At 47.5% G+C, this 20,979-nt stretch overlaps 1 protein-coding gene across 2 annotated transcripts; it reads left to right on the forward strand.

Moving 5' to 3' along the window:
- Positions 1–1,894: 1,894 nt before the first annotated feature.
- pik3r3b (phosphoinositide-3-kinase, regulatory subunit 3b (gamma)) lies at positions 1,895–20,761 on the forward strand. Of its 2 annotated transcripts, none has more exons than XM_030372313.1 (9): positions 1,895–2,358; positions 8,969–9,092; positions 9,993–10,091; positions 10,261–10,441; positions 11,255–11,380; positions 11,932–12,251; positions 13,654–13,728; positions 13,926–14,096; positions 14,542–20,761. In XM_030372313.1, exons 1-9 carry the CDS (start codon positions 2,250–2,252, stop codon positions 14,750–14,752), a joined length of 1,416 nt encoding a protein of 471 aa, XP_030228173.1. In that variant the 5' UTR covers positions 1,895–2,249; the 3' UTR covers positions 14,753–20,761. The 2 variants fall into 2 exon arrangements, with proteins under 2 accessions (XP_030228173.1, XP_030228174.1); XM_030372314.1 differs by lacking the exon at positions 1,895–2,358 and adding an exon at positions 5,147–5,365.
- The last annotated feature ends 218 nt before the right edge of the window (positions 20,762–20,979 follow it).

Genomic DNA, 20,979 nt, shown 5'->3' on the forward strand with positions numbered 1-20,979 from the left:
ACACGGGCATGCATGTGAGCGCACAAACACACACACACACACACACACACACACACACAGACACACTCACACACACAATTAAACCTGTTTGACACACTTGTCAGCGAGGGGCTGTTGGCTATATGTTCGGTGTGAGCCATCTGTGGGACTGCAACCCCCATGCACACACTCTATCACACACACACAAACACTCTCACACACACACCCACACTCTCACACACTCACACACACTCTCACACACTCACACACACACACACACACACACACACTCACACACACACGTTCATGCATGCAGACGTATAGTGTCCATGGGCTACTGCATTTTAATAGATCTCATTCTCCAACATTGACCCAGCCTAGCCACTCACCCTCTCTCTCTTTATGACTACCCCCTACCCCCCTACCCCCTACCCCCCTACCCCCCTACCCCCCTACCCCCCTAGCCCCTAGATGCAAACCACAAGCAAGTTCAAGATAGGTGGGAATGATTGGAGCAGCGGATGAATGTGTGAGTGGTTGGCTGGACGGCAGATTGGAGAGCAGACTTGTCATGCATTGTTGACTGCTGAAGTAGGCCACCATGCAGACAGGGCAGCTGTAATTATTGCTACCATGCACCCAGCCACCATCTGAAGTCCCCCCCCCCAATTTACCCCATCCGCGCATGTCAGATTAATATTAAGCTCTTAATGAAAGATTATCGACGTAGATTAGTCGAGTTGTGATGTGAAAAATCTTTGTTCTAATCTTGGTCAGATTACCTAAATAGACGCAGTATTTTTCCTTCAAAATGTTGTTTCCCATTTGTTTATATTTTCTGTGTTTGTGTGTGTGTGTGTGTGTGTGTGTGTGTGTGTGTGTGTGTGTGTGTGTGTGTGTGTGTGTGTGTGTGTGTGTGTGTGTGTGTGTGTGTGTGTGTGTGTGTGTGTGTGTTTGTGTGCATATAATATGCTATGTCTAAGTTACTTCAAAGGCTGTCATTACAACTGTTTACACAATAATTACACTCTTTGGAATCATTTTATGAGCATAAATATCCAATCATTTGAACGGAGAAGCAGAGCAGAGTGTAACACACACTGCTGGTAATGAAGCCCTGTGTTGCTGGGATGTGGATGCATCAACATGAATTCGGTAAAGGGCACTGCCGTGCCGGGGCTCATTCTCAGTATCTGGCTCAAGGACACGTCGGACATGCAAACCGGGGTCATGAAACCCAAACCCCAAGAGGAGGGTCTCTCCCAATCGTAATGTTGTCTGGAGAACGGATAAGTGGTCAGTGAAAGCCATCTCAATTCTAATGTTTGCAGGCAACAAATGCATGTCATCAAATTATTTGAAAATGTATGCGTGCATGTATATGATACATATTTAGCTTATTCATCTTAAACGTATATCTTTGAATTGTCAAGTCTGAAATCATTTCTGCAGCTGACAATGAAGGCATAGACCATCTGTACTTTTTTCCGATTCGGGCAAGGCTACAAGAAACCCACATATTTGCAATTTGGTGTCAGGAGGTGAAAGTAAGTAATTTTCCTATTGCTTTGAAAGTAAAGTCAGACTGTCAGACTCACTGCTCTCTCACGGAGCGGCTGCTATAGTTTCAAGGGTTGGACTGTACCACCTCAGCCTTGACGAGAGGGGACGACTGAAAACGATGTCATCGATCATCTACCGAAATACCGAATAATGTTCACATTAACCGACTCGTTCGGGATCTTCGCAGCAGCGTTCATTCATCCATTTTCAAACATTGTATATTTGTTTTTCGAGCAAAAGCGCTCCAGCTTAACTTTCGGCGCGTCATCATTTGGATTGCAAGGCACCCCTGAGGGTCTGAGCTCGATGGTACGTTCCGGGTCTCTGCGCGTCTCTCTCTCTCCTGCTGGATCCGTTCTCCTGATGAAGGAGGAAGAGCAGTCTGTCATGTAGAGCTGGCATCTACCCTGTGCTCTGCACGACTTTTGGACATTTTATTGGTCTTCATGACGAGCTTGAAGCTGTTATGTCGGCGGCAGCGGACGGAGCCTGGTGCTTGTTGTGCAGAGTTCATTATCTTCTATTTATGTGAGGCTAGAGCAGGCGTTCAGAGAGACCTCCACGGAGACGGGAGAGTAGATGCATACGCGTACCCAGACAAGGGTGTCTGATCCAGTCCTTTTACGCAAAAAATAATCGCATCTAAGAAATCGTTACATCGCACTTTTTTTGTAGTAGTATCGTCTTATTGTCTACAAGTCCAGATAATGTATAATACAGTCTGGACCACGGAAAAGGAGGAAGATGATTGGAGAGATGTGATGATGCCCTACTCCACAGAGCTGATCTTTTATATAGAAATGGACCAACCACCAGGTAAGAATGAATGAATGACTGGGTCAGCGGCTGGGGTGTACAGCAGGGTGAATGTGTCTCATGATGAACATGGTCATGGGGATCATGATGACCTGACAGGGGAACAAGATGAGGTTCACGACTCGACCATCAGGACTGCAGGCCCAAAGCAAATAAAACATTGATGCTTTTCCTGCCAACTTCAGCCTGTAGATCGCTCTATACTAGTTCGGTTTCCTCTGTGATGAGTGCTCAGTGTGGGCTGTAGTTGTCTCCTCTCTATGCCTGGATAGCCAATATATAAACTGTGTCCTATTTTGAGATCTTTGTCTTGCTTTTTGACTGACATCCACTGTCAATACGGAATTACGTCATGCAACTAATATTATAGGACAAAACCCAGGCAACTGCGTCCATGGTGATTTGGAAATGTGGTTTACTTGGTCAAGTTGAGTTACAGCGTTTGTTCCGACCAGACACAGTCACAGTCAGCTCGCTTTGGATTCAACATAAAGAACTCCCATGTAATACAAGTGTTATATCTGAGCATCAGTTCTAACTGCTGGTTCAACGATGCTCCACCGCACAGATAGAGCCTTCTCCCGGTCCCTGGTGGTAACTAGTAGTAACTAGTTTAACGAGCTGCCGGTGGCAGAGGACCGGGGGGGGGATGGGACGGAGAGAGGGGGGATGGAGCCCGACAGGGGACGGGGAGACCATCATCAGGGGACAGAAGAACCGAGCTGTTCCAATACTGGATTTCTGTATGACTTCCATTTTCATGTACGTCACAGCAAGTGCCTATTTTTAAGTAAACGGTCACTTCGATTTCATCCATTCATCCATTAATTGTTCAGCTCCGTTCCGCTGTCTCCAGCGGACGGATGTGAGCCGAGGTCCGGAGGAGACGCCGTGCTGTCGGTCGCCGGTCCTCCCGGTTCTCTGAGCTGTACTCTATTATTACTCTACAGCTTTTACTTGGAACGTGGTGAGAAGTGATCCGGGCTGAACGCAGAGCTCACACTGGTCCTCCAACAGAGGCGCTCTGTTCACCCAGCAGCCTGCTGCCGGTTGTGTTTCTGAGCTCAGATCCTCCGGAGTGACGAACGATCCGACCGCCGCTCTACGGCTCTCCGATGCGTTTCCTTTCTCCCCCCCTTCTCTCTCGCTCTGTCTCTGTCTCTGTCGCTCTCCCTCACTGTCGCTCGCTCCCCTTTGTGTCGCCGCCACCGGGCGCGAGGCGAGCCCCCGCTGCCTCGTTGTCGGTGGTGCGCGTGCATGACCTTTTACAGGTGACGCACGCCGCTGTCATTAATCTGTTCATCAATCATAATGCATCGTTTTTGTTCCATTCTAAAATATATATAAATAACATGTAATGATTTGATATAAAATATACATTAAACAATTGAAAGATTTCCAGCAGACAGAACAAAGACCAACCTGCACACTGGATAGCTCTAAATACTGATGAGTAAACAGATATAACATTACTATAAAGCCGTCCATGACTTCCACAGTATAAAGAAAGCTGATGTGTGTGTGTATGCATGTGTGTGTGCGTGCGTGCGCGTGCGTGTGTGTGTGTGTTTAGAGAGCTTTATAACCCGCTGGTTTCCTAATGATAATCTCAACATTTTGTGACTGCAGCCGTTAACTCTACATTACAACATTCCCCCTGGTTGGCTGTGCACACACACACCACACACACACACACACACACACACACACACACACACACACACACACACACACACACACACACACACACACACACGCACTGTCTGCAGCAACCCCTCTGTGTGTGTGTGTGTGTGTGTGTGTGTGTGTGTGTGTGTGTGTGTGTGTTGCTTTTAGTTCTTGCATATGAAGAACAGAAGCGAGCAGAGGAAGAGGAAGGTGTTTCTGTGTGTAGCCGTTAGAGAACGAACGCTGAGACAAAGAGACGAGCCTCCAGTCAGCTGCTGAATAATAACTGAGAGGAGATATCAGAAGAGGAAGAGGAAGAGGAGGGACACAAAGGAAGGGTGGCTGTTTGGGAGAGCCAAAGAGACGAGGGTCCCACAGATGTTCATTTGAATATTTATTACATTGGAATTGAAACGGAAAGCATCGCTGACAGGTATTCTGTGTGTGTGTGTGTGTGTGTGTGAATCTAAATACGTCTGTGTGTGCGTTTGTGTGTGTGCTTTTTGTGTGTGTGTGTGTGGTGAAAAGAAGAATGCGTTGTCTTTGTGTGCGGGGTGATTAGCCCCGTCCCCGGGGGAAGGCCAGCCTGCGTTTCCAATGACAACTGTGTGTGTGTGTGTGTGTCTGTGTGTGTGTGTGTGTGTGTGCGGGTGATGGACGCGGGCTGTCGGGCCGCCCAGTACAGTAGCAGCTCCTCTTTCCAGTGGAGAATCACCCGCTGGGTGTGGTGGTGACACGGGGGAAGGCTGGCTGCAGGAGGCCGCAGCGCGTGACAGACCTCACTCACGTAGGGGTGTCACGGCGCAAACACTGCCTCTCCCGCTCCCTCTGTGGCTCAACCTGATCACTCACTGGCCCCCCCCTCCTCTGTCTCTCTCCCTCTCTTTCTCTCTCCCTCTCACTCCCACTCCACTCTAGTATTTCTCTCCCCTCTTCCTCCCTTCTTCCTCCCTTCTCCCTCTGAGATGTCCAGCCCGCCACTCTTCCCTCCCCCCTCTCTTTTTTCTCTTTTTCTTCCTGCCTCACCGTGATTGGCTGCAGGCTCCCCCCCCCCCTTCCCCCCTGTCCAGGGGGATTGTTAGTCGCTCTGTCTTTAGGATCAGCTCAGCTCGCTCTGCCTCAGTGTGGTGGAGAGGAGAGGAGGAGGAGGAGGAGGAGAGAGGAGAGAGAGAGAACGGAAGAGAGAGAGAGAGAGGGAGAGAGAGAGAGAGAGAGAGAGAGAGAGAGAGGGAGCTAGGGGCGAGCAGCAGCAGTGTACAGAGGGACAGAGAGCAGGCAGGGAAGGCTGTGCAGAGCGGCTGTAGCATGCAGCTAACGCAGACCCCACAGGAGCAGGACGGTAAGGAGAACTTCTCTGGCTGCTTTTCTGCCCTCGCCGTCTCTCTTGGCCGGCTGGTTTTATCAACGCCTGCTATGGTGTTGATACCTCCGTTTTACTTTATTTTAATTTCATTGTTTTTTTCTCTGTGTTCTCTGCTGTTCGATCGCTACATGCACATTCAAGTTGTCCTAGAAATAATGCACAAACGTGTGCTGCACACATAAAATGCACATATGCAGTACATGCACATGTTTACAATGCAAATAGGTTTTGCTTTTCAGATGCAAATGCCAAATTTTCCATTGAATTCAAAATCTGTTTGATAACAAAGGGAATTTTGATTTAGAATGTAAATGGATATTGTCAGCTTCTGGGATAACTTAGGAACATTTGCAGAGTGTGTGTGTTTATTTGTGCAGAGTCGTGTGGTGTCAGGCTTTAGGTGCTCCTGAGTGATGCCACTCAGTGTTTGGTTATAATACCAACGCTGGTTCTCCACACGTGTGACATGACAAGTGGTAGTTCTTGATGCACGTGAGTGTGTGTGTGTGTGTGTTTGTGTGTGTGTGTGCGTGCGTGTGTGTGTGTTTGGCACCCATGTCAGATTGAGTGTGAAGCATGCAGGCCAGTGTGTGTGTGTTTGTGTGTGTGTGTGCGTGCGTGCGTGTGTGTGTGTTTGGCACGCATGTCAGATTGAGTGTGCAGCATGCAGGCCAGTGTGTGTGTGTGTGTGTGCGTGCGTGCGTGTGTGTGTGTGTGTGTTACATGCATGGTTGAGCAGTGCTTCTTTGTCTGGTGAGGAGCAGCAGAGACGGTGGTCTCCTCTGACGCTAGCCTTTGTTCAACGCCCCCCTCCCCCCCTCTCTGCCTTTTACTGTTGCGTTCTCCTGATGTGCATTTACCGCAGTTCTAGCTAAAGGTCCCCTTTCCCCCAGATTTACATGAAAAGCATATTGAACAGAAACTGCTCGGCTGATTCCTCTGCTACAGACACCAATGGTTTCCTTTGTCACATTGCCATTTCCTCAACTTCCTCATATATGGGTGACAACGTTACCAATATGCAACAACCTTGACACCATAGTTATGTGGCATAATTAATTTAATGTTTTAAAATGTATAACCATATAGATAATAACTAGTGGTATTATGGTGACATTTACCAAGTGTAAAGGAAGTTATTTGGTTTGTAATGTGAAGTGTCAAATCAATAATCCTCCAAGGATCAAGTCAAGTTACCGGTCAAAGGAAAGCGTTTAATCTGTGATAATACTTCAAAGGGACTTGTCATTATTTCATATTATAGCTGTCTGCTTCTGCTTAGTGTTCCTGTGTCAGTTTCCACTTTTTCATCTATCACAAGAACCAATGATCAGTGTGTGTGTGTGTGTGTGTGTGTGTGTGTGTGTGTTTGTGGCGTGCAGAAAGGGCTGAGCGTGTGGTTAAAAGATTGAGTCCAGAATGGCAGCTCAAAGGACACCTGACTACTGCCGTGGTTACAGAAAGAGAGAGAGGGAAACAGGACAGGAAAGCTGCAAGAGAGAAAAAGAGAGAGAAGCATTTGCTCTGCACACAGGCTGCTTCTTCACTCTTTTTGGCAGAGCAAGTCACCTGTTGTGTGTGTGTGTGTGTGTGTGTGTGTGTGTGTGTGTGTGTGTGTGTGTGTGTGTGTGTGTGTGTGTGCGTGCGTGTTTCCTGCTATTTTACCAGCTGTAGATAGACACTACAAGGATTTTTGCAATAGAGGGGTATACAGAGAGACAGACAGAGAGTGGGAGGGAGTGGGAGCGAGGGAGGGTGGAGGGAGGGAGGGAGGGACAGAGAGACAGACACATAGAGGCAAAGTTAAATATGGAATAAGGTTTTAATTTGCAATCATCACTGATTTAGATTTTGAAATATGTTTTTCCTCACCAAACCCATATGACTGAATGGCTTTAATCAAACAGTCAGTTGTTAAAAAAAGAAATAAAAAATCCATTAATTTTATCCGAATGAAATTGAATATCGCTCAACAGCTCATTAAAGTGGAAAATATTTAACAGTCATTAATGACACAGTGATCTATTAAAACCCTTCTGGAGAGTGAAGGGACAAGTGTGTGCGCACACACACACACACACACACACACACACACACACACACACACACACACACACACACACCTCATTTGAGCCTAGTCCCTTCTCCCCAGCCCTCTCTGCCTTCTATGTTTACGTGAGTTTGGGGTTTGGTCTGTTTGAGGGGGAGTCACTAAAGCAGAATGTTCTAGTGCACACACGCACATGGAGAGCACACACGCTTATGCATAGGTCTGCTGGGGAAGTTTCCGCTTAGTAAAAGAAAGTGCACATGTGTATGCGTGTGTTTGTTTGTTTGTGCGTGCGCGTGTGCTTTGGATGTTTGACTATAAAGGTCCTGGCAATTTTTACCACTCTGGCTTTAATATTATCCAGATGTGGCATCACTTTTAAACTCGCCATGCTCATGCATGTGTTAGTATCTTTGTGCGGAGGGGACCATGCACCGGTTAGTTATGGTCGGCACAGGGCATCACTGAAATGTTTTTGTTCATTACTACCTGCTTACAGGCCTGTCATTACCGTAGACCTGAAGGTACCGATCATTTCATCAAATGTGCATCGTGTCCATTTGCAAATCAAGCATCACCAGTCTTAATTATTCTCCTCCTCTCCTCCAAACCACTCAAGGCATTTTGATTACCACCCAGTGCACTCCCATGAACGCAGCATGACCAGAAACCTTTATGAGGGCAGTCAATAACCAGACACATGCCCTCGTAAACAAAGCCTGCAGAGGCGGCGCGCTGACGGCGGTAGCAAGAGGAGATCGACGCGTTAGCGGTTAGCTGTTTGTTAGCTGCAGCTGCTAAGCTAACAGTAGTTAGCCTCAGCGCATTGACACGTCTGCTACGATCCGCTTAGAGATTATCTGGGGAAAGTACCTGGCCAGCACTCGGTATGAGGAAGAGATGTTAGCCGATACACCTCCACCCTCGGTCACGGTGCCGACCACAACACCTCCACACAACCCTCAGCCAAAGGGTTTACCATCCCTCAGACAGAGGGTGTGTGTGTGTGTGTGTGTGTGTGTGTGTGTGTGTGTGTGTGTGTGTGTGTGTGTGTGTGTGTGTGTGTGTGTGTGTGTGTGTGTGTGTGTGTGTGTGTTATTGTGGTTGTGTGACTTTATTTTGCTTGTGTGATTAATGTCAATGATTGTGCTAAATAATGCACATTCCGATGAGTTCCTCCTTAAAGGTATAATCACGGCCCGTCCTTTGTTTGTCTTTGCGTATGAACAGTGGGCGTGGGAGGAAGGCAGACATGAAGATTAAGACGATAAATCAAATTTCCAACAGTCGTCTTTCTCCCCGAACTCATTACGCCTGTGACATCACAAAATGCTTCTCATGAACGCACCAGCTCTACGTCAAATACGTTTTATTGAATTTTTTCTTTAATGAGGCGTGACTTGAAGTTACACCTCATGTCGGAAGATGAAGCCGGAGGAGGAATGAAGAGTCCACTCCTTAGTCCTTAATATCAAATGCTTCCATATGTACAACTCATAACACACTCCCTCTCTGTCTCTCTCCTCCAGCTCTACCCCCGAAGCCGGCCAAGCCCCAGCAGACCCCCACGGTGGGGGGGGCGGACCCCAAGGAGGGGGTGGTGGTGGGGGGCTGCCTGCAGGAGGCTGAGTGGTACTGGGGAGACATCTCAAGGTAGGGGACCCCCCCAGACACGTCCACACACCTGGACAAACACACTGTATCGACTGCCTGATGTTGTTACTGTACGGTGTGTGTGTGTGCGTGTGTGTGTGTGTGTGTGTGTGTGTGTGTGTGTGTGTGTATGTGTGTGTGTGTGTGTGTGTGTGTGTGTGTGTGTGTGTGTGTGTGTGTGTGTGTGTGTGTGTGTGTTTATAGGGTTAAGATCTTCTAGTGTAGCTTAGTGCTCCGCCATAGCAAATGTGCACAAATGTACACAGACGCAGTACAGTAACATCATCAGACATTCAACACACTCACGCAAGCCCACGCTCTCACACACAGACACATGCACACACAAACACACACACACACATACACACACACATCAAAAAGCGCGAGCCGCACCTCCCCGAGCAGCCTGCGGTCTGTGGAACACAGAGGGGCAGTGTGTGTCCGAGGGCAGCTGCTACAGGTGGCCCACAACCTGCCCGCCGCGGCCGCACTCGCTCAGCCATGTGAGCTTTGAAATCCCCCGCCCGCCTCTCCACCCGCAGGGTTTGATTACTCAATGCTCGGACTGTTTACGGTCGACTTTACACCAGCGCGCGTCTACTTGGTCTCTCTCTCCTCCGAGTTGCTGTGTGTGTGTGTACATGTGCGTTCTTGCATGCATGTGTCTTTCTGTGTGGAAGTTAAACAAAGGTAGTGAGGGGAGAAGGGAGGGGGGGAGGGAGAGAGGGAGGGCGGGAATGTGGGAGACCAAGACAGGACAAACAGTTTGGAGGGAGCATTTCTCCAGAACTTGCCTGAGGCCACTCCCCGTCCTCATTGGCCTCCTGTTAATTGGACGGGTAACATCAACGCTGTGCGTCCACACAACGATGTAACAGTCAACTCTGTGCCCTTCTTCAGGGAGGAGGTGAACGACAAGCTCCGAGACATGCCTGATGGGACGTTCCTGGTCCGGGACGCGTCCACCAAGATGCAGGGCGACTACACCCTCACCCTGAGGTGAGCGCAGCCCCCAACTCCAGCAGATAACTCTCTCTCAGTCTCCGTCGCTCCTACCGCTCTCATCTCACTGTACCACTGAGAAGCATCGATCTGGTTAGGAGAACAGGTGGTTCTCTCGTCCTCTTGAGTTGTTTCTGACCCGTCTCCTCCTCGCCCGGCCCCCCAGGAAAGGGGGAAACAACAAGCTGATCAAGATCTACCACCGCGACGGGAAGTACGGCTTCTCGGACCCGCTGACCTTCTGCTCGGTGGTGGAGCTCATCAGCCACTACCGGCACGAGTCTCTGGCCCAGTACAACACCAAGCTGGACGTCAAGCTCATGTACCCCATCTCCCGCTACCAGCAGGTACCCACTCCACCACAGTACTGCTCACACCTTAACGTCGCGCTCATGTACCCCGTCTCCCGCTACCAGCAGGTACACAGCTCATAGACCCACTCCACCACAGTACTGCTCACACCTTAACGTCAGCATTAAAACACGTATATCCCTCCTGGAGCCGTTCGTGTGTGGGAGTACGCGTATGCGTATTCGTTTGCAAGTTGCTTCTTTGTGCAGTTCTCAGTTTGTACTTATTTCCCCCAGCCCCGCTCTCCTCTATACACTCTCCCTCAAACAAAAAAAAAAGGCTACAGAAATACTATGTCCAGCCCGGTCCCACGCGGTACTGTGTTCCCCGTGAAAGTGCCGAGGCAGCAGGAGGAGATGTATGGCTGCCCGCTGCTACGCTAGCTAGTAGCTAATAGCATCACACACGGCGTGTGTCAGAGGGCCGTCCTCGCCTCCTATTCCCCCGCCACCGCCGACGGCACCGGCAGGTCATTAGTCACGAGCGTGGCTCCAGCTCCCCGTGCACACCCAGGGCATTGTGGGTGGTTTATTTACGAGTCGGCTCATAAAAGCAGAGCAATATGCAGATTCTGGCCGATTTTTTGGAGAGGAATGTGTCCCCACACACCCACTGGAGTTCATTTTTTCGTAAGGTCCTATTCCCCACACATTCGCACATCTCTTTCCATCGAGTGCCCAACAGATTCCTTATGGATTACGTGCTTGTTTGTTTGATGTTGTTGGTCGTCGTTGCTTCACATGTTAGGGAGCAAGTCTCATGTATCCTCCTCTTCCTCACCTCATTGTGTGTGTGTGTGTGTTATTCAGGACCAGTTGGTTAAGGAGGACAACATCGACGCCGTGGGAAAGAAGCTGCAGGAATACCACAATCAGTACCAAGAGAAGAGCAAAGAGTACGACCGACTCTACGAAGAATACACCAAGACATCACAGGTACACAAACACACACACACACACACACACACACACACACACACACACACACACGCTGCTGTGCAAATTATTATTTACACATGAGCACATTCAAATAAGTATGCTTTGAATTGGTGTTTAGTCTTAAACACAGACCACGTCCCTTTCTCACTGCAGCCATCACTTTGCTTCAAAGTTGTTTGAAGATGTGTGTGTGTTTGTTGTTTGAAGTAGTGTGTGTCTGTGTTTGTGTGTTGTTTGAAGTAGTGTCTGTGTCTGTGTGTGTGTGTGTGTGTGTGTGTGTGTGTGTGTGTGTGTGTGTGTGTGTGTGTGTGTGTCTCATCCATCTATGCCTCCATAAATCCAGGGTTTACGTTTTTCGAGGGCCAGGTGAAGAAATAATAGTTTTCATTAGCTTAAGTTAATACATTTACGTTGATTAATATTTTCACAACTCAAAACTCTCTTGAGTCCTGTCACTATGGCAGAGGTTGAACTTTTGATGTGCAGATGGTCCATGGAACACGTCCTTGTACCCCGTCCCTAAGCGCCCCCCTCCTCCCGTCCTCCAGGAGATCCAGATGAAGCGCACCGCCATCGAGGCCTTCAACGAGACCATCAAGATCTTCGAGGAGCAATGTCACACGCAGGAGCGCTACAGCAAGGAGTACATCGAGCGCTTCCGCCGCGAGGGAAACGACAAGGAGATCGAGAGGATCATGATGAACTACGAGAAGCTCAAGTCGCGGCTGGGCGAGATCCATGACAGCAAGGTCCGCCTGGAGCAGGACCTGAAGACCCAGGCCATGGAGAACCGCGAGACGGACAAGAAGATGAACAGCCTGAAGCCTGACCTCATCCAGCTCCGCAAGATCCGGGACCAGTACCTAGTGTAAGTCCTCGTGTCCTAGTGCCCTAGTGTCCTACAAAGGAGACCAGTATCTAGTGTCAGTCCTCGTGTCCTAGTGTCCTCCAAAGGAGACCAGTATCTAGTGTAAGTCCTCGTGTCCTAGTGTCCTACAGAGGAGACCAGTATCTAGTGTCAGTCCTCGTGTCCTAGTGTCCTAGTGTCCTATTGTCCTACAGAGGAGACCAGTACCTAGTGTATGTCCTCGTGTCCTAGTGTCCTAGTGTCCTACAAAGGAGACCAGTATCTAGTGTCAGTCCTCGTGTCCTAGTGTCCTCCAAAGGAGACCAGTATCTAGTGTAAGTCCTCGTGTCCTAGTGTCCTCCAAAGGAGACCAGCATCTAGTGTAAGTCTTCATGTCCTCTCCTCCAAAGGAGACCAGTATCTAGTGTCAGTCCTCGTGTCCTAGTGTCCTTCACAGGAGACCAGTATCTAGTGTCCGTCCTCGTGTCCTAGTGTCCTTCACAGGAGACCAGTATCTAGTGTCAGTCCTCGTGTCCTAGTGTCCTACAGAGGAGACCAGTATCTAGTGTCAGTCCTCGTGTCCTAGTGTCCTAGTGTCCTACACAGGAGACCAGTATCTAGTGTCAGTCCTCGTGTCCTAGTGTCCTACAGAGGAGACCAGTATCTAATGTGAGTCCTCGTGTCCTAGTGTCCTAGTGTCCTACAGAGGAGACCAGTATCTAGTGTAAGTCCTCGTGTCCTCGGCAGGAGAACATGAGATTAGTAGCATTCGGGGGAACGGAGGCTGCTTTAAAAGCGTTTACTATGTAGGCTGGATTATTGCTGTAGGATTAAAAGGAGGTACCTGCCTTAAATACAGCTCGTCGAGTGCTCTGTCGGTTATGGAGGCAAAAGAAACGGTTCTGCCACAGAACTGTTGAACTGGATAGGAGAGAAACAAGTGAGAGAGCTGAGACCCAAAGTACCCTATATCCAATTAAATCGATCAAACAGAAAGCTAAACCCTATCAACAAGGGAAGTTATTATCATTATTTTGTGGTTATCTTTCCCAGAATGAGGAACAAATAGTTTGTGCTATTACTCCCAGTAGCTAGATCATTTGTGAATGGGAGGGGGGGGGGTGATCCTCTTTTTGATGGTTGAGTTGTGGATTCTAGGACTTACTGTAATAGTATTAGCAGCTCTGACCCTGGCCCAGTAAGAGTTGTATGCTGATAATCACGAAGGCCTTGCTACACTGAATTCATTTCTGTTCAGTCATTCGCCCATTAGCAATACCAAAGAAAATGGAATAATTAAAGACAGCACTCTTCCTTGAAGGGCAACATTCCTAGAGCGTAACCTTCCCAGAGTCTCCTACTGAAACCCAGTCTCTCACACAATGATTCATCTCCCTCTTTGTTTCTCTCTTCCTCTCTGCAGCTGGCTCAATCATAAAGGAGTGCGTCAGAAACGAATCAACGACTGGCTGGGGATCAAGAACGAGAACACAGATGAGTAAGTGTGCCATTTGGGTATTTGATGTCTTATTCCTCCACCACTGCACACTGTTTGCCCGCTGTTCATTTGTCCGCAACGTGCTATAATAATGAACATTTAATTAAATATCACAGTTGACTTGCTCTATAATATGATTCACGTCGTTTTGTGCCTTTTTGTTAACCATGTTTGTGTTTCTGCGTGTGTGCGTGCAGGGCCTACTTTGTGAGCGAGGAGGATGAGAACCTGCCCCACTACGATGAGAAGAGCTGGTTCGTGGGGGACCTGAACAGAACGCAGTCCGAGGACCTTCTCCTGGGGAAGCCAGACGGGGCCTTCCTGATCCGCGAGAGCAGCAAGAAAGGCTGCTACGCCTGCTCCGTCGTGTGAGTACTCAGACGGACTCTCGTGTGCAGGTCCTGGTGATGGCATGGGGGCAGGGTAGTCTAGTTTGAACCCCTACGTCCCACACCCCCAATGCAGCCTGAGTTGTCGATCCTTGAGCAAGGCGCCCTAACCCCTACCTCTCCTTGGTGACACACGCAAACTGCTTTGGACTGAGATTGTGTTCTGACTTCAACGTATTAATTGTTATTTGTCGACCAAAAGTTATATTTTTACATATATATACATACATTTGAAGCTAATTATCCCGAATAATGCATTTGTCTCATACTTTGCAATGACAATGACTTGGCACAACATAGTGGAAATATGACAATGAAATGAGAACCGACAGCAGCAGATGTACTGGTGTTCTATGATTAGCTTTGGTTAAGACCATACCGGTGTTGACCTCTAGGGGGCTCCCTTCTCTCCGTCTCTCTGCAGCGTGGAGGGGGAGGTGAAGCACTGTGTGATCTACAGCACGGCGCGCGGCTACGGCTTCGCCGAGCCCTACAACCTGTACGGCAGTCTGAAGGAGCTGGTGCTGCACTACCAGCACACGTCGCTGGTGCAGCACAACGACGCGCTCAACGTGCGCCTGGCCCTCCCCGTCTACGCACAAACGCAGATACAGCCCTCCTCCGGACGCAGATGAGCCCCCCGCAGCCCTCTGTAGCCCCCCAGCCACGAGGTCATCGCCCCACCTCCCCACACCAACGACCAATGAAGACCCTTGTTGCCCCCCCCCCCCCCCGGGAGGGGCCAGGTGTGAGGTGAGGGTAGGTGTCTGGGGCGGTGGTTTGAGTTGATACGGAATCAACCCCACGGCCCCGACACCGGACACCGAGAAGAAGCTAGATAGCTAGGTTAACGAAGTGAAAGACTTGCTGCGACACACACACACACACACACACACACACACACACACACACACACACACACACACACACGTAAGCCACCTTGGAGTTATACATATATATTTTTACAAGAACTATTTTGGAGGGCATTCTTTCCTAAAGACTGCTTGATTTGCACAAGGAAGAGTTAATGTTTGTGAATGTGAAGAGGCGACCGACAGAAGGAACAGGAGTGGGAGACGTCAGTGCAGAGACCCCCCCCCCCCCCCCCCCCGCTGCTACCTAAACTCCAGCTCAGACTTTACAGACCCCCAGAGGGAGACGACACCGCCCCGTGTACGCTTTGGTCCAGGCTTTGTTTTGTTTACTCTCAACGCTCCCTGATCGATGCTTTCTCTCGGAGTGGCTTTTCCTCTTTTATTTTTATTTCGTTCCTTTCCGTCGTTGTTTTTCCACCGCTTGCTTGATGCAAGAGGCGAGGCGATGATGAAGATGAGGATGACAGCGGTTCTGTTCAGGAGGACAATTATGATGATGTCAAGTAACTGCTGTTTGTCCCTCTCAGTACAAAAAGCAAAAACGATGTAGCAAAATGAGACAAAGGACAGCTGATTCCCTGAGCTCCTCCACATACAGAATGCTGCTGGGGAGGGGGGGGGGCGAGAGGGTGGGGGGAGCTGAGCTATGGGAAGAGGAAGAGGAGTGAACTCTACTGGGACAAGAGCTATACAAAATGGCTGCGGTCTTTATAGAAGAAACAAGGTTTGCTTTTACTCTAATATATGGGGATTTTATTTCTTGCTTTGTTGCATAGCTGAGCTTTGCCATGTGAAAAAATGGTTACAACATTAGTACCAGAGACCAAAGTTGGTGTGGAAGGGGGGAAGGAGAAGACTTCCACGATTGAGTGTTTTTTGTAAGAGTTTTTTTAATGGTGAACGTTGTTGGAAAAGCAGGCCAGTGCTTTGAGACGACGCGGGAAACCATACGTTTTGGGCGCTTGTATACCAATAATTCACAGTTTGTAAACCAAATGGCACACATACACAGACACACACATACCACGACCCCTGGCCTTGTTCTCCTCAGATGGTCACGAAAGGAAGCACTTATACCAGCGCAACACCACACCTTAGGTTCATCTACACCCTCTCTCAGATCAAATCTGACCGTGGAACCGGATCTCAGATGTCACACCAAAATGCTAATGTGCTTCGTTGATATACTGGGACTATCTATGTATTTACAAGAAAAATAACCTTCAGAGATAAGCTTTGCTTCAACAAAAACCTGAAAACCACACCGTCTTTATAGATAAGACACAATAGAGCAGGTGGACAGCTGCCGAAGACACATGCTTTATGAGAAGAAGAAACTTGAAAAACGTGCAATGTGTCGTTGTGTTCCGTAGGTTAGCTGTAAGGTGAGAGCGTTGTCACCTTACACCCTGCTCACCAGGCCTGGCGTGGCATCATGCACAGCGGGGTTAGAAGAGCTCTCCGTGCGTTAATTATTACCTTACTTTAGAATTCCAAATGATGTGGTGCTTGACTTATGTGGAAACCATTCTATAAACCATCACATAAAAAAAAGTTTAAAAAGTAAGTAAGTGGGAATTATGTGTTATGATTGGTTCTAATTAGAAAGCATCTAATTCGGTGGTGATTGGAGTTGACGATTAAAGTTTGCAACGCGGCGTAACATGCCAGTTCGTCCAGGCCTCCCTCCTACCTGGCTGCTGCAGGGCACTGTTGCCATGACAGCAGTTGGCTGGTACCTAAACTGGCGTGGATTGGCTGAACCTGGACCTGATCCTGGTGTCAAATGGTTAATCTTCCTTTGTGAGATCTGCATTTCACACCAATTTTTGGAAACATGAGCCACAGTAAATAGTAGAAACAACATGAATGTTTAATGAGGGGAGAACTGGTTTTAAAGTCATGAAAGCACCTCTGTGGCATGTATATATATAGTGGTATATACAGAGCGCAGATAAGCACAGATGAGGGTGCATTGGTGTTATCCCGAGACACCAAGCAGGTAAAGCCTCATATCTGAGGGGGTTTCTGGGTGTGGAGCCAGGGGGTGTGGGGTTTATTGTTTGACAGAGGTATGTTTGATGTATCTATCAAAGCCTGACCCTTGACCTTTATATCTACAGCCCCCCCCCCCAGACCGATGCTCGGGTCCAGGTCTAGAGATAAGCTAAAGGAGCAGTAGGAGCTGGGAGGGGTGAAGGGTTGAAGCCATCGATGACGAGGGCACCAGAGGAGAGTCGGTGCTGGACTTGTGTCTTTTTTTGTATCTCTGTTTCTGCTTCGTTAGCTAGGTGTACATAACGAATGGGGAAGGCGTCCTAATCAGCACTCATTGAAAGCTGTGATGGAGGGGTTTTATTTAGCTTGTGTTTGACATCTACTTCTGGCCGATTGGACGATGAGGTTTCTTCCTCCAGTACGGACCGCTTCAGGGCGAGGTGAACCGTGGTTTGGGTTTGTTTTTAAAGAGACAATAGAGCGGCATATGTTGACATCACATCGAATGTATGGTGGAATGATACTGGGTCCAAAGCATTTTCAGCAAATACAGATGTTGTTCTGGTTCAATATGTTGTCCATTTAGTTTTGGCCTCGAACCCTCAGGTGAAACAAGGCTATGGTCTACCTGCAGAGTTTACCGTTTCACTAACACACAATGAAGCCAGCAAATCAAAAGAATCAGGGTTTTTTCTGCATAGATAATTACACCCACACTCGCAATCAGTTCATTAAGCTAGACTCAATAAATGACATTTTTGCATATAGAGTATTTTGCTTTAAGGGGTTCATCTTTACAAAGGTATCCTGATATGTTGCCATCTTGTAGTCTTTTCTTTCCCTTCATCTGAAGATTCTGCAAGGGTTTTGTTTTAAAGCTGATTCTTTTTTATTATTGTTTAACCGGGGAACCCCAAAAGAGCCCCAACTCTATTACTTGAAAACTATTGCATTGCTCACTGTTGAATGTCTTTATATGAAAATATACATTTATTGAGGAAAAATGGAAGTGACTGTTTTATGTTTTTTTTTTGTGGGGCGAGCAGGGCCTAGATTTGACATTTAAAGAGAAGTTTTATGACAGATGTACAGTATTGGTTACAGACCCACGCTTTGAACAGCTATACTCTAGGAGGGACAGAGCAACCCCACCATGTCACAGATGTGCTTGGATCTTCACAGAGGGTCGGTCTGAAATTGCACACACCATCTATAGACGAGTTGTTGAAAAGACTCAAATAGTTAAGTGTACGTACGGCAGTACGTATCTTCACATTTACACAGAGATATAGCATCTATCATTTATACGGCTTAAAGATATCCAGTAGTAATGATTGTTTTCTTCAGTAACTGCTGTTTGGTACCCGTATGCCTACCCCCTCCCCTGACATTTAGACCAAAGATTTCAGTTGACTCATCGTTCGTTAGTTGTCGAGTAGTGGGAATGGATGTGTCAATGTCCCTTTTTGTTTGTGACGGTCCATTGCCTTGAGCAGACCCCAGTCAGGAGTTCCGGTCCGCGTTCCCCAGTGACTCTGGGGGGGGGGCGAGGGCGCCCATCACGGTGGACTGGGCTCATTTGTTCATGATTACTACAACATCACATAACCGTTAAGCAAATCCTAAAGTATGAAGATGTCGTCTCAGGACATGTTTGGAGGGGCCACTGGCATCTTGGGCCCTAGGCAGAGCCACCGATTAGTTTTTTTTATCACAAGGAGGATCACTGAATGCGGCCGTCCTTCACCAAGTGGTCCCTGAGGTTAACGGTAAAAAGAACACCTCTTACTAACCAGTTAAGCCCTGCTCCACAGCGTCTCGGTTTTCACTCCCTTATTTGCACAAAAAGACCATAGCTGGTGTAAGGTCGGTGGTCTTTTTCTGGGGTCAAAATAAAGTACTTTGGTGATGTCGTGCAGAAACCAGAATTCTCTTTTTCTCCCCTTTTTCTAAATGTTGGTCGTGTCATGTGAACATGGCAATAACACAGCTGTCGTCGACGAGGAACAGAACGATTGTTGGTGGTTGTTGTGCGCGGCCCGCCCCCTGAGCCCCCCCACCCCCCCCACAAGGAAGGAGCAGCAGCTTTTCTTTGATGTCTCACTTCAGCACACTTGCAATATTCCATGATTGGAAGTCAGGGGTTACAGTGCCAGAGGGCAGACAGTTCTTTCAGGTATCTTTCTCATGGGGTCCACACAGGTCATATGAATTGGAATATGCATATATGTACAGTCATACTGAAGACAGGTGTCAGGCGATGTAAAGGGACGGGGGGGGTAGGGAGAACCAAGAGGTCCACTCACTAACTCAAGTTTACTTTTGACTGTTTAGTTGAATTTCCCGCTTTGTGGAAAATATCAACACCAACAATAACTCCAGGAAGAGAATTAGGTTTATGTGTAACATTACTCTGTTTTTATTAAAAAAAAACACAAAACATGGTGCAGAATACATGGTGGTGTTCCGTTTTCTTTCTTCTTGTGTGTGTTTATATGCTCACCACCACCACCGCCACCAGGACTGTTAAAATAGCCTCGACTACACAGTCCATTGTTCTGCTCTTTCTACCAAGCAGTAATCAGGCAGTCAGGCAGTTCTGCAGAGTTGTATTTGCAGCCCAGTTTGAATACGTTAGTGATTCTCAGCAGGGTCTTGTGTGTTCTTACCGCTGCTTGGCTGATCACAGGTCCCAGCACGGTTCATGTGTTTATAGACTCTATATACACTATATACTGTATGTATACACATGTGTGCTATAGTGCAGGTTTCTAAGGAGTACAGATTCTTAGACATATGTGTATACATGTACATGCTCCATATGTATGTATATTTATACGTATATGATCCCAGTATCAATTCAATAAAAGAATCCCAAAGAATCATCTGGAGAGATCTAAAAAGTGTACAAGTTTGAAAGTCACACTTTCCCCGTCCTCCCTTTTGACATACTTACAGGTCCGGCATGCATCTTTGGTACTCTTGACTGTTGTTTTTTGTGTATAAAATAAATAAAATAAAATATAAAAAAGAGGTTTTAAACAAACAAATGTTATTTGTCACCTGAGGTGTAACTCTCGAAACTCCATTTAATATTGCCACCGAACGTCACTGCTTACAGCTGAACCAAGTTCCTGTGTTTTACTGTGTCAGTTGTACTACGCTATAACAATGTCATGCTGAGAAAGAGGACTGTTACTATTGTACCATTTATTTTATCAACATTGTAAACTTGATTTAAGTCATTGCATTGTCGTACTATAGATAACGGTTTGAAGGCACCAAACCTATCCTGATGACACAACCTACATAATCCTTACTAGCAATCGCTGACAATGCTTTGGATCTGAAAGGTTTTCTTGGAAATCTTTTAACACTAAATCAAGCAAAAACAATATAATTGGCTTGTTTCTCGTACATCAGATTCAGAGTTCAGCATATCTGATGAAGCAGCCCACTCTGAGGACTAGTACACAACGTCTGTGTCTGCTGGTCCTCCATTGTCAGGTTGCTAACCCAATGAGGACATTGTACTGCTCTCTCTAAGTGGCGCTCATATCTCCAAAGCCTCTTTCTCAGTATTTGCCTCAGCCATACCTTGCTTCTCTTGGTATCTCTTTTTCTCATCACCTTCTGTTCTTGTATCTCTGTTCCAATAGTTTGTTGGTTGGTAAATCTCTGTTTATGAGTCAAGCTCATGTACCTTTCTCAGTGGAAGTCCACCATATTCGGGACCTTGCGGAATAAAAACAAATATTTTCATCAAGTTCATACACTAGCCTTGTGTGTTTATTTTATGTTCTTCTGTGTGGTTTTAATTCAAAACGTATTGCCGGCACCGTGTTTATGTATCTTCTCTTTTAATTTGTTTGAAATGCTTTTGATGGTCGTAGGCACTACACTACGCATTTCAGTGACTTTCTCTCCCAGGTTGGGGGTTAAATGTGTTCCCAGAGAGGATCTGCTGCTGATCTATCAAGCACAGCGGC

The sequence above is a fragment of the Gadus morhua genome, chromosome 12 (assembly GCF_902167405.1).
Source record: "Gadus morhua chromosome 12, gadMor3.0, whole genome shotgun sequence".
Classification (NCBI taxonomy): Eukaryota; Metazoa; Chordata; class Actinopteri; order Gadiformes; family Gadidae; genus Gadus; species Gadus morhua.

Coding starts and splice junctions, on each gene's coding strand:
- pik3r3b (XM_030372313.1), top strand. CDS start 2,250: ATGTATAATACAGTCTGGACCACGGAAAAGGAGGAAGATGATTGGAGA. Junction 10,442..11,254: donor CCATCTCCCGCTACCAGCAG/GTACCCACTCCA, acceptor TGTGTTATTCAG/GACCAGTTGGTTAAGGAGGA. Junction 14,097..14,541: donor TGCTACGCCTGCTCCGTCGT/GTGAGTACTCAG, acceptor GTCTCTCTGCAG/CGTGGAGGGGGAGGTGAAGC.